Below are 13936 nucleotides of genomic sequence, written 5' to 3'. Positions count from 1 at the left end.
CCCGTGAGACGCGGCCCGCGGCCGTGAGCGGAAGGACGGGCAGGTTCGTGCCGGGAGGAGCCGAGCCGCGACCGGACTACTCCGCGGGCGCCGTCAGAAGGCACAGCGGCCGCCCGGCATTCTGTGGTGCCGGAGCTTGTCCTTCAGAGCTCCCGACGCGGCAATCGTGCCTCTTGCGCCCTTTTTGCTCTCTGGGGATCCGCTGTCTTTCCGCAGCCTTCCCGCTACTAAGTGCCCTCTGTGTGCTGCCTCTGAGTCCCGAGTAGTATCTTGTGCTACGCTGTGCTCCTCTCTACTGCCTGCCTCTAAGGGACCTGACCTCGGCGGTCTGCCTGCCGTCTGCTCTTATGCCTCAGAGCATCTGACCCTCTGGGCCCTCCATGAGGCTTCTCACCCCTCCTCCTGGCATCTGCTTCCTGCCAGCTGGCTGTTCCACTGGCTGTGTCTTCTTTTGCTCCCACTCGGTTATGTCTTTCTCTCCCTCTCTGCACTTAACAGCGTACAAACCTCTAGTCCTGCGGGGTACTTGATCCCTGGCTTGCCAGTAGCATTCCTTTCCTCCATCCATGTCTCTGTCCCTTCCTGTCATCACTGAGGATATTTGCTTTAGGAACTCAGTGTCTGTGTTCCACATGGTGTGTTGCCCTCTTATTTACATTCCTGGACACTCTCTAGAATATGTACCTGTTTCTCAGTCCTGGGGCAATGTTTTCTTCCCACCATACCTTGTCTTTTACCTACACAGTCCCTTATGCCTCCTACTCTTCTGTCTGTCCTGCTTAATGGCAGAGCCTGACATCAGGTACCCTGCAGTATAGCCCACCCCATACTTTGCCTGAGGTGTGTCCCTGTTCAGTACCTGACATCCCAGGTTTCTCTTGTATGTTACTGGTCCTTATCCTGTCACCCAGCTTCTGCTATATGTTACCTGTTCTGATCAGATTGTGTAATGCATGATGTATATTTGCTGTTTTATATGTCTAGCCTTACTCGTAAGGCAAATAGCAAACCAGCTACTAGCAGTAAAGAAAGAGACAGCACACAACTGATGATAATTTGTATTGTTGATTGTCATCCTTTTTCTTGGAACTGTGTTGACAGGATTTCCTTCCCCCTCCCCCCCAACAGTGCTACGGCACAACTACTTAACAGTGTAGCTGTGGCCTGTGCTGATTGCTTGTCTCATGACTTGCAGCACATAGTGAAACATCTGTGCTAATACTCAGGTGGTCTTGGTTCTGTCACTGCTTCATCAAGGAAAACAGTTGTAGCTAGAGATACTTAACTGGTACTGGCTGTGTGGTATTTTCTTTCTCATCTTCTTTTCTGTAGTTTTGAAAGGAGGAGAAGCAATCCCAGTTTATTAGCTCTGCTGGTCTGTTATGCACATCTTATTCTTGGTAAAATAAGGGTGTGTTATAAGGATAGCAAGGAAGAGAGAAGCAAGTAGAGCTTCTGTATACTTTGAACAAAATTTTAAAGCTTTACACCTCTTGGACAAATAGGGGTTGTATGGAAGTCTGAAGGTTTTCAAATATTACTCTGAAATGTTCTTCAGTATACCTAGTTCTTACTTGGTTGAAAAGTGACTAGCTCAAACATGTCATCTAACTTCCTGTTGTTGAAATAGCATTTTAGTAGTGACAGTTGCGAAAGCTGCATTGAATCAGAGATGCCAACCACAGTCGATTGTATGTGATTTATAGCCAAGCCATCATTTTTCCTTTGGTAAGGAGGCTGATATGCAATCCCATTAGGCCCTTATGTGGGGGAACAGGGGTACCTATCAATCACCTCTTTCTGGATATGCTTGAAGTGGTTGGATTGTAATGGGTACAATGGTCTTTGCCGTGTAGGTTGTGTGGGTAGCCTGTGCTTGTTGTAAGATGTTGTCTCTTACTTATATATATGCTGTTTCCTAAGTCATCTTTTAATGTCATCATATATAGGCTTACTATTCTTCTTTTGACTGTAAGACATCCAGGCAATTGGTGCAATTTATATTTTAAATTACACTGTTATTTCCATTATGGTCTTTACTGAAACTAACATGCAATTATAAATACTGCTGCTATCAAAGGCAAAATGCGCCTTTCTCCCCTATTAAATTGCATTTCTAAGAAATACAGCTCTCTGTGATGGAAAGCAATATTTTAAAATTACAGGGAGGCTCATTCGTTCATATTCTTATATGAAATGAATGATTCCTATGTTACGTGTAACCCCGACTCACCTCAAGATACCACTTTCAATTTACCAGTGCCATTAATTTAAGTGAGATATATGGAGATGGGGAGGAAGGTTGTTTTTATAGGGAACTGTGTGATGCCTTTTAATTTTAAGATAATTGTAGAGAGGGATTGTAAAAGAAGTATCATTTTTCTTAACCACCTCTTTCCAGGAAAAGTTGTGACTTCAGTTTGATGATTTCAAGGAAGTAATAAGGTGGAGCTGTGGTCTTGCTTTTGATTCCTTACACAAAGGTCTTGTCTAATAATGTATTGCTAATTTTAGCTAATGAAGCATACATCAGGTTTTTAAAAGGCACTTACAAAAGTATTTTGATACCTTAATGGGTGTAGAGTGAGCATAGTTTCTTTCAGTGCCTTGAATCCAGAAAGTATCTCATAGGCATTTTTTATCTTTGATGTAGTTATGATTGAGGTGGAGGGGGGAAAGAAGTCAGATTTAGTTAATCTTTTTAACTGTGGTAGCCATCAGATGCATTTGGAGCAACAGTAGCTGGAAGGAAGATATACAAAGAACAAATGTTCCTTAGCATTGCATGTTCTAGGCAGGGAGGCAGTACTGTTCATGAATATCCATGACAGTGACTTTTATAAAAAATACCTATTTCTGCTTACCCAAATGAAGAAGATACTACTTACACTATTTTCTACATGGTAGCACGATTTGAAGGTTGCCAACAAGAAGCAGAATATGAAAAGAAAACATAATGTTATTTTAATTGCGTTAGGGATAAATGTGAAATCTAGGCCAACAGAATTGAAGGACCACCAGATCATTGTGTCTTCTAGCAGTGGTTGTTACTCACTGTACCTGGTAAGAGCAAGCTTGAATTTTTTTATACTTGTCACGTCCAATGATCAGAGACTCATTTTTTGATCCTGAAGAATTAGAGTTGTCTAGCTTGTTTGTGAAGAAAAATGTTGTTTAAATTGTGGCATCCTTTAGCATAGAGGTATTGCATCATGTTTGCTGATCTGGAAATCTCTCTTTCATTTAAAGAGATTAAAGAGCCACTATTTGAAAGGCATGCTTGTCTGATTTGTTCTCTGCATCCCTGTGCTTATCCAGATGGGATTATCTGTAACCACTGACACAGAATAATACTGTACAATGAGAGAAGCTGTATTGACTCCAGAGATTTGGGAAAATCTCTGGAGAAATTGCCATATTTTTTAAAGCAACCATGGTGCTTAGAAATAATGTTTTTTCTTCTACAGAGTTTATGATTAGATATGAGGCAAATACGGAGAATAAACAATAGGAAGAGATGGAATTGAAGCAGGTAAAGGGTTTTACCGCTAAAAGCACAACCTCTATGTTGTTTATTTTCTTCTTAAAGGTACAGATTTTTAATATGTTACTGAAATACAATTATTTCCTCATACCTGTTGGCCTTTCTGAAAAGAAACTTCAAGGTGGATTTAACTGTGGACAGAACAGTAGCTTTGTAGTCTCATGAGTAATTGTGGGAGGAGAAGAGAAATGGGATACAGCAGTTAATATTGATATAAGAGAAGGCTGGACTGTGACTTGACTTGTCATAAACGTCTTCAAGAAAAGAGAAATATGCATGCAGTTTACAGTGACTAAATCTTTTTATGCCTCTATTTTCAATCTGTATAAAGAAAGGAGAAAATTATGTTTTCCCACCCCAAAATTTAGGGACATTTCATAACTAATTTGGGAAGTCTTACCCCTGGACAATGCATGACTATAAATAAAAGTAAATTCTGCTTCTACAGGTGGCAAAAGCCTGATGGTCTGGGAAGCTTTACAATTTAAATTTAAAATTCACTGGTAATTAATTATCAGCTATGTAGTAGATTGGGGGTGATGAGATACTTGATTCGTATTAGTTATCAGCCTTAACTATCTTCTGTCAGCTCTTGTTTCAGATTTATACTAGTGTTACAAATGGAGAAAGAACTAAATGATCTCCTTCAGTGGAAAGAAAAAGAAGGGAAAGAGCTACATGCTTGCCAGTTCCTATGTCAAAAGAAAATGCTGCAAGATGTCAAAAAGCAACTCCAAGTCATGCATGAAAAATTTAACAAATTGAAAGAAGATTTTGTCTATAACCTAAGAATTTTAGAAGAGAGAGATAAAGAGTTAGGACACTATGATGTCACAGTTGCTCATCTGAAAACATCTGAAAATGCTAAACAGGCAGAGATTAGTGATCTTCGAGTACAACTGGGTAAAATGGAGCAAATGCTTGTCAAGGAAAGAAGAAGAAGATGGAAACTTCATTATTACTATCAACAACGCATTGAAGAACATAAGTTAGAGCTGGAGCGGTTTTGCAGGTGAGATGTGACTTCCTTAGAATACTAAGGAGAAGAGAAGTTTAGCTTCTTTAAGACACATTTGGATTGAGGTAAAGCAGTAACATCATTCATACAGTAGGGAGCACTTTGAGCATGGAGGTAAGATTGTCTATCCTGACAGAGGAACACCTAGAACATGAACAGAGTGAGGGCTAACAGAAGTGACTGGGGCTATGTTTACACCTGCTATAACTTGGTTTCCACAGTGACTTGCCTGATTTCTGGCAATATGTTAGAGAAGGGATAGCATTAAGTGAAAATGAGGATGCTCTTAAACATACAGCGTGTCCCTACATAATTTACAAGGGTGTATGTTGGGGAGATGATATGACTGGGTGGAGATGGTATGATTATAAGGGAATCATAGTGTAGGGAGCAGAAAAGGATTTGTCAGAAGGAAATGCTTTTTCCTTGGGCACTGAAACACCTCTGGGAAATGAGATGAGTCTGAAAGTGTTGTGATATGTCTCCTGTGTGTTATATCACATGCACTTGTCTTCTGTGTACGTGAGGAGACAAATGATAATGGTATCAACTGTGGTCAGTAATATTATCTAGGGTTACTAGACATTAGTTGCTATGTTTGCTGTGTATTCAACACAAACAGTTCAGCCCTTCAACTATTTTAAGCCGTTGCAAGCTAATCTTATGGTAGGAGTTGGGTTTGTGCACTCTTAAATACATTTTGTCCCGCCTTCTCTGATAGGCCTCTGTGAAGGAAAGAAGTCTGTTGGGGCATATCCAGTCACAGGACCAAGATTTATGACTAATGCAACGAAGTAAAAGATGAAGATAGCTAAAGCAATGCACTTGTTTAGTTTGGCCATTCTCACCAATTTTTATTACTCCGTATAGACTTCTAAATCTTGCTGGAGCAGGGGATAAACGCTTATTTCTTGAGATCTGTCTGCACATCATTCTTGTTTAATTTAACTACTGTCTTCAGATATAACAGTATCTTTGGGATTAATCTCTGCTTAAAATGGTAACTGCTGTAAAGTGTGCTGGGTCAAACTGCATTTATAATGCAGAGATAGCTGGGTAAGTTTTAAATAACTTTTTTGTAGTTATTAGAAGTGATCTGGACATGGATCTGGAATTCCTCAAAGGTTGCTGACTGATTGATGTTACTGTGGTTCTGGAGCATATGCAAATTCATTTAAAGCTAGTTCAGGAATTTTATATAGAGCATATACTTTGGGAATGGAAGGAGGACTTTGAGTCTTTTACACGCAGCATTGCCTCTTTGCTAGGCTGAGTTGAATACCGATCACTGAGCAGTACAGCGATTATTCTTCTGATCTGCCTTGCCCTGGAGAGTTGTGGGATGAACAAGGGAGGTGTAAAAGTGCCTGTCTAGACTACACTGAGATGACACTTCTGTTAGGCTTTATTTATATGCATAAGTGTTGGCTATAGGATTCAGATTAATTCTGGCAAAGTGTAAATTTGAAAGCAAAATCTAGCAGAATAGGAAGGTGAATATGCATTTAGCTCTTTGTGACTGTCCAGTTCTAGTTTGCAGTTCTGTCTATATAGTTATTTTATGATCAACTTTATCTAACCAAATGCAGCGGTCATTCAGTTACGTAAAATAACTGTAATACAGAGTTGGAAGTAATCAGAAGTTGCAGAACTGCGTGATATCTGTCCAGGTCTGTTTGGCCGTGTAACAGGCTGCACCAAACCTGTTGAGTCTTGCAGGGATGAATCCAAAGCTTGAAAAGGTTCAGTGTATCATTAGAGAATTTACTGGTCATAGTAGCAGTATCATCTCTTTGAGTTTGTTTGAAATGCTGGCCTTACTGGTATTCTCTCACTGTATCTCGGAGAAAATTTTTTTTGTTGATAGCAAATAAAAATACTGGGGGGAGGAGAGGAAAAGATACAGAGCTGCTTCTGGTTTTAAATGTATCTAAAAGCTTGGATTTCTGCTGGGCAGCCCTTGTTTTGCAATTTCTTCTTGTGTAACAGAATTTTTTGGGTGGAGGAGGAGCTCTCATACTTAAGTGGAAGTCTTGCACTACTTTTCAGCAGATCCTTGGTATTTCATATGCAACTAACTTTTGAAGTATAGTTTTGAGAAATAGCATGTGCTGTTACAATTGGTTTCGACTGACTTATGAGAAAAAAATTTTATGGTGACTGTTTCTTTAAGAAATTATTGCACCTTGTATTTATAGTTATGTGTTATTGTTCAAAAAATTGTAGGTATGTATGCCTCATTAGGTCACCAGAGATGGTCTTTAATGTAAATTTGTTTTATTTTTGTTTATAGCTCTAGGAACAGTCACATAGATCATCAGCATGAGGAGTATGTGAACCTGAAACATCACATGGAGAGAAAAATCCAAGAACTGGAAGGAGAGCTTGCTTGTCAGAAGCAGGTATAAGAATATGGAGAAACAATGTTGTGTTGCTGTGGCGCCATCTAGCAATCCTTTTTTTCTTTTCTTTTTTTTTTTTTTTTATTAGATTGTTCTGGTTTAACATTCCTGTAGTTGTATAAGCTTTTTTTTTTCTTAAATTGATGAGATTTGTAATGACAGTTTAGAAAATTATGCACTACTTGTGTAGTAGCTGTTGCTTTGCTTGTCTGACAGCTGCCCCTTGTAAGGGACTGTTAAGAATGTGTCTAGTAATCTGAGATTGTGTAAGATTATTTTATGTAGACAGCACACTACTAAATTTGTTAACCTTGAAACTGCAGGAAAGGTCAGCATCTAGAAGATAGAGGCAGCCTTAGGCAAGATGGGTAAATGTAAATTGTTTATCATACTCCTAGTTACAAGGCTTTTTTTTCCCCCTTCTGCCTCTATATTGCTATAATTTCATCATAAAAGGATAATCTTACTAACAGTGAGATTTGACTTTCAACTGTGATACCTTAGGGGGGCCATTTTGTAATATATATAGAGAGGTGACAAACTTTAAAGAACAACAAAACCTTCCTTCGTTGTTTTTGTATAAAAAAATATTTGATAATAAAATGACTTTTAATTATTTACACATGGATGTATTTAGTCATTAGAACTAGAATGGTTAATTTTTGGCCTGTCAGCCAAACCAATATATCACATAAATGGAAGTTGTGAAAGAGATTGTTAGGCAATTACATCTTGCACCCAACACCTGCCAATCCAAATCTTGCTGCCCTCAGTATAGTAGTCCTGTTAAACCCATCTTCATCCAGGAGTCTTTACCCGTGGGCTCCCCAAAGACAGTTTATGAACCTACCCAAAATAGGTTCACTTTTCACTTGAACAATACTTAATAACCGGCTGATTCAGAAGTTATGTTTGTGTGTTGTGTGGTTAAACTGTAATGATAGAGCTGATTAACTGCTGTTCTGCAAGCGTAAGGGCACATCATCTAATACACACTATTTCTCTTAACTTTTTTTTTCTGCTCCAGTGTGGTATCTCCATTGTTTATGGAGATAAAGCAGCTAAACTAAAGCAGCACATCTTACATGCTTGCCATTGGGTCTCTTTGCAGTCATTCCACTAACCTAACACATGATATTGCATCAAATAGCCAAAATCCTTTGTGACCTTAGCCTCTTGTTTTCAAGTTTCAATCATGTTTTATCAATTGAATGCCTGGAAGTAGTATCTCATAAACACTTTTTTTAATACTTTATCAGTCTAGGCACCTGAATGGCCACTCACTGCAACAGTTTAATTTCTGGAAAATCCATGGCTCCCTTACAAACAGTTTTTTATACACTTAGGAAGCATAGGTGTTGTGAAGAATGAGTTTGACGCTTCTTCAGCGGTGTCTTCACTGGTGTCTTTAATTTCTGTGCGTTGGATTCTGAATACCTTGCAATGTTACTTTGGAGGAATTTCACACCAGAATGACCATTCTGTAGGACTGTTCTTACTTGGGATTGAAGTGTAAAGTCCTCTAGCAACAGATTTTTGTTTTCCCAAGTATGACAAAAAATATGACTGTTTTGATTATTTTCCTTTAAATTAATATTCAACAGCTATGCAGGGGAAAAAAAAAAAGTCTTTCCTGTAGCTTGCTGTCTCCCAGCAGCCCTCTTGTCACTTTTATTTCCAGAGTGGAAAACGTGGTAGTATTTTCTGACTTTTCAGTAAGGCTATAGTTTCTTAGCTTTTTAGAAGTTCTGCAAGTATTCACCTACAAGTCTCTATGACCTACAAGTCTCTATGACCTACCTTTTAAATCTTTTTTCATGTGGTTTGTTAGTGACGACTTTTTGTGCTTTAATACTGTTTCTATTGTCACTCTGGAAGAATAGAGGGAAACAGTTAAATATTTATCACCATTAATTCCCTATATATGTATGTGTGTGTGTGTGTGCGCGCGCGCACGTCTAAGAAGATAGTTGTCCTAACTGCTTGTAGTAGATTGTAGATAATAATCAAAATCCCTTTATTCATGTGCTTATAATATAAATTTAACTTCTGTTAATATTATTTTATATTTAAAATTTTACTTTAAGTTGTGGCAAAAAAGGCTGAAATAACTTAATTCAGTTTCTTTTTGTATAGCTCAGGACTGTTTGGTCCCATTTGCTAAGTAAAGTGTCCAGTTTAAAAAAAAAACAAACAAAACAAAACCAAGCCAAAAACCCCACAGCTTTTAGCACTGGGAAGATACAGCACTTTTCTGCTCCTCTAAAAGTTAAAAGATCAGGTATTTCCATAATGGATAGTCTTTGACATATCACAAATGCTCAGATGTCTATAAAGGAAATGAACTTTAATGTCTGTAAGGTGGGTTTTTTTCCTTAAAATAAGCTGCTGCTTTATTTTTCTTCCTACCCCACCCCAGTTATGGAATCTGATCTTATTTTGCAAAGGATGCCATTTGACTGATGTGTTTCTTTAAATTCCTCTTTGCTGTACAAGTCATGTTAGGGGACCTACCATAGGCCAGATGATAGGTTTCATTCAGTACATTCTGATTCTCATTACAGCAGAGAAAGATTATGCAATGATTAAACCCCTTGTACAGTGTTTATAAAAGCCTGTGACAATACAGTGTTTCCATCAGTACCATAGTACTAGTGTTACCTATCTGTTGCTCCCCTTGTAGGAACTGCTAGCTGAATTTGATGCAGAAATGAAAAAGAGAGAATGCGAGTTTCAAAAGCAAACAATTGAAATCGGTAACTTAGCTCTGTCTCATGAAGTTAAGGTAACTTACTTTTAAGCTGTTACCCTTTACTCACAGAATGAATGTGTTTGTTATAATCTCAAGTCATTCCTGTGTGAAATGCATGAAAAGATGACTCTGTTGCTGTTGCTGTCTTTTCCTCTGCCTATGTATTGAACTGATTGTTTCCAGGATAGCAGGAAGCAGGGGTATTTGTGGTATGCATCTTAATTTCACTGATAGTGACTGGGTTTTTTCCTACACAACCAAAAACTATATATAGGTCTTTGAAATGCCTGTCTCATCTTTCTAAGGCTAGTAATGAGGAATTCACTCTTCCAAAATCTATATTCTCTGTGTGTGCAGTCTTCATTAATCATCATCCAACATTACTTGGGTGGTTCTCTGGTGCCTGTGTTCGCTTGCTTCAGTCGTGGTTTAACTGATAGCTTAATAATGCAACCAACCAAGGTTTATAGGTAGAGGGGGAAAAAACCCTCACATTAAACCAACTGATAGCATTGGGAAAAGCAGACAAGCTTTCAGAAAGAGGGCTTGTATGCATAAAAGATTGCCAGCTTTTTCCAGCTGTGTTGATTTTACTTCTGCCTACAAACTTCACCTTGCCAAAGGCTTATTAGGGTAGTGAAATGTTGCCTGGCCATTAGTGGTATCCATGGACTCCTGCATCTTGAATGTTGACACAATTGGAGTTTAGTTTCTGGTTTTGTTTTCTTGCTTTGTCTTGGGCCTTCTTTGAAGGACGCTGCTGTAGTAGTGGACCAGAAACCATGTTGTCTTACTGCGGTCTTGACTATAAAGATTGCATGATTGCAAGGGCATGTAGTGATAGGATGAAGGGTAATGGCTTTAAACTAAAAGAGGGTAGATTTAGATGAGATGTAAAGAAGTTGTTCTTTGCTGTGTGCGTGGTAAGGCAAGGGAACAGGTTGCCCAGAGAGGTTGTGGCTGCCCTATCCCTGGAAGTGTTCAAGGCCAGGTTGGATGAGGCTTTGAGCAACCTGGTCTAGTGGAAGGTGTCCCTGCCCATGGCAGGGGGGTTGGAACTAGATGATCTGTAAGGTCCCTTCCAACCCAAACCATTCTATGAGACGATTCTATGATATGACCAACTGCTGTTGACTCAATATGAACAAAGGAACTGCAACTACATGTATATTTATTAAATGTAAATTTGCACATATTGCTTACTCTGTGATATGCAGTATAACTCAGATAGCACTTCAGTATAAATCTTTAATCTTTGCAATTTTCAGACTTGAGTGCTTGATTAGATACCCGTAATACTGTTTCAGTTTAATACTGCTTGCAGCTGTGTCTGAATGTAAAGGCTCTCTGTAGGCCTCATATGCTGGATGCTATTATATCTTTTTCTTTCTTTATGAAACATGTTGTCTATATTGAGTTATGTTTGGGGTTTTATATATCTATATCTATTATTGCACCTGGGGCAATTGGTGGTGGAAGTGTTAAGCAAGGGAAGGAGAGGTCACCTGTACTCATTTCCCCCAGGTGTTACTGAGGCCAGCTGTAGGGGAAGACAAGAAGCCACTAAATAAAAAAACTGTGTAAAAGGAACTTTAGGCAGAGATGGGAAAGGGTAGTATCCAGGATTAATGTTACTGTAGGTAGTAGGTGTAAGAAGAGGATACAAAATGGATATTTAGCAATGGTATGGGAGTATAAATTTAAAACACCTTCCCCATAACTTATAACCTCTGCTGTTATTTTAAGAGCTTTGTTGATCTAATGCTTATACCTTGCAAAATGTTACTTACAAATTAAAAAAAAAATCAAGCAAACAAAAGAACCACCCCCCAATAAAAAAATTTAAAAAAAACCCACCTCACAACTTTCTATACTATTTTGTTTGTTTCTGGAGCTGATGCTAACACTTCAACTGTGTAAGGGCTCTGGATCTCTTAAAAAAATTAGGTTATATCAGGCTCTCATTAGAATTCTTAAATCTTACTCTCCTCCATTCTAAGGTGAAGCTGCTGACCAGAGAGCTGGAGGCCCTCAAAGAGATGAGAATGCAAACACCAGAATCACTGGAAACAGCAGAAATCTTTGATTTGAGACTGGAGAAAGAAAACCAGTTCAACCTAAGTTCTGCTTTTACTGTGAAAGATGCTTGGTATTGTACAGCTTTGATTATGATTGAAATAAACTTGTGTTCACAGACTCTACAACTCCACAACGCTTTTCAACTTACTCTTCTTCACATAGTGTCATTTTAGCAACAGCTTGGGATGGTGTACGTGAATTAATTGATCTAGTAATACATTTCATTACAACAGAAAGAGGTTTGTATGAAATATTTGCTAAGTCACATGGATTCAGGTTAATTCTGCTACGTTCTTTCTGGATGTAACCTGTCTCACTTTAAAAATAAAGTTTCATCTTAGAAGTTTTAATGGTTCAATGGTATCTTCTGCTTTTACTGCAAAAAGGAGTACCTCTTCCAAGTGGTAAATATAATGAAAAAACTTAGCTCATCCCACTTCTAGAGTGTGTGGCTAGTTTTGGTGTCTCATATTTCACACACTTGATTTAAATCCAGTAAGTCCAGTTATGTTCAGTCACAACTTTATACTTTCTCAAGCAGCTGCAGACAGATTGTGAATATAGTGACAGAAAATAACTCATTCAAACCAGAGTATTATTGGGGGTTTTATCTTTTATGTTTTACTCATCACTAGTTCAAACTTAAGAAAGAAGACTTACTCATAGTTCAGTTTCCGTTCCTTCTGTTTTGCTTTAATCCTTTATGTCCAAAATTTTTGATATATTTTGAAAAGTTATATGCAGGTCAATTTCAGAGGGTAAGAACATTATACAAGTATTACTTGCATGTCTCCTTTTTTATTTACTGTTAAATTTGAGTTTTCTGTCGGTACTATTTGGTGGTATTTTCTTCTAACAGCTCACTTCTGTCCTGTTTTAAACCTGGTCTCTATTTTTGTGTGAGCACATGCTCAGGAAATTAATCTGTGAATGAAAACTGAATACTCAAGGAAGCATTTTTTTCTCCATGGATTCCTGCAGTCTCTTATTTGGGCCACCTGATCATAGCTGTCTTTCAATTGTTCGATTACCGTAAAGAATATTTTCAGTACGGTAAAAGAGTATGTTGAATGGAGTAGTTCACCTGTTAAAATAGCTTCTGTATGAGTCATCTTAGGAAAAAAAAAAACAACAACAATTTTTAGGATCACCCTGATCCTATATTTAGGTGAAATAGTGTTGTTCTTTGTGCTAATCACAAACTTAAAGTTCTGTGATAAATTGGAGTTAAACTCTCTGCAGTGGTATAAGAAGCATTCAGTCCTGGTCCTAAGACCAACTGAATAGTGGCATTCTTAGTTCGAAAAAACAACCGCAAAAGACTTCCCTGCAACCTGTTCCACTGACAAGCATATATTGATTTCTGTTTCCACTGCTTTTGACAATGATTCTTTGAATTTGTTCAAACGAAATTGGTAAGAAAGTAAATCAGCAGTACTAGAAAATAATGTGCTTGTGTTCCTTGAAACCTCACTTTATTCTGTCTCTCTACATCTTCTAGGCATGAAGAACTAGCTCATGCTGCCAAGGAAAGGGATGCAATGCCAACTTCAGTGAAAGAAGACCAAGTCAAACAATTTAAAAAGTTGAAGCAGCAGATTAGAGAACTGCAGATGAGATATAAAAATCTGGAAGTTGAGCTATGCAGAAGAGAATGGAGTCACAGTGCTTGTTTAAGAGAGAAAGATGCTCTTATTAGAAAGTGAGTGACTTGATTTATCCTGTTTCATAAGATGTGATGAAAGAAATTCAGAACATCATATTTACCCGTTTTGTGCCCAACTTATTTATGTGAAAATCTCACAGTAATTAATGGTTAAACAGATTCCACACTTGGAGTACTGTGTCCAGTTCTGGTCCCCACAATTGAAAAAAAACACGGACAGACTGGAGGGGGCCACAAAGATTATCAAAGGGCTGGAGAACCTGCCCTATGAAGAAAGACTGAAGGAGTTCTCTCCCTAGAGAAGGCTCAGGGGGACCTCATTACAGTTTTCTAATACATAAAGGGTAGCTACAAAGAGGATGGAGGCTCTCTCTTCACAAGGAGCCACATGGAGAAGACAAGGGGCCACAGGTACATGTTGCACTGGGAGAGGTTTCATCTCAATGTAAAAAATAATTTTTTTATTTTAAAGTGA

The 13936-nt window shown here is 38.3% G+C and overlaps 1 protein-coding gene across 1 annotated transcript in view; it reads left to right on the top strand.

Annotated features, from left to right (window-relative positions):
* The first annotated feature begins 4155 nt into the window (after positions 1 to 4155).
* The window catches only part of CCDC57 (coiled-coil domain containing 57), a 30188-nt gene continuing 20407 nt past the window's right edge, over positions 4156 to 13936 (top strand). Inside the window, exons 1-5 of the mRNA XM_010568142.1 lie at positions 4156 to 4556; positions 6856 to 6964; positions 9648 to 9749; positions 11717 to 11865; positions 13297 to 13497. Coding sequence (XP_010566444.1) covers positions 4165 to 4556; positions 6856 to 6964; positions 9648 to 9749; positions 11717 to 11865; positions 13297 to 13497 — 953 coding nt within the window. The 5' untranslated portion in view covers positions 4156 to 4164. The remainder of the gene's footprint in view (positions 4557 to 6855; positions 6965 to 9647; positions 9750 to 11716; positions 11866 to 13296; positions 13498 to 13936) is intronic.

The sequence above is a fragment of the Haliaeetus leucocephalus genome, unplaced genomic scaffold, assembly GCF_000737465.1.
Source record: "Haliaeetus leucocephalus isolate CR32 unplaced genomic scaffold, Haliaeetus_leucocephalus-4.0 Scaffold238, whole genome shotgun sequence".
Classification (NCBI taxonomy): domain Eukaryota; kingdom Metazoa; phylum Chordata; class Aves; order Accipitriformes; family Accipitridae; genus Haliaeetus; species Haliaeetus leucocephalus.
The sequence above is the reverse complement of the archived record's forward strand: the minus strand, read 5'-3'. Positions and strand labels throughout refer to the sequence as shown.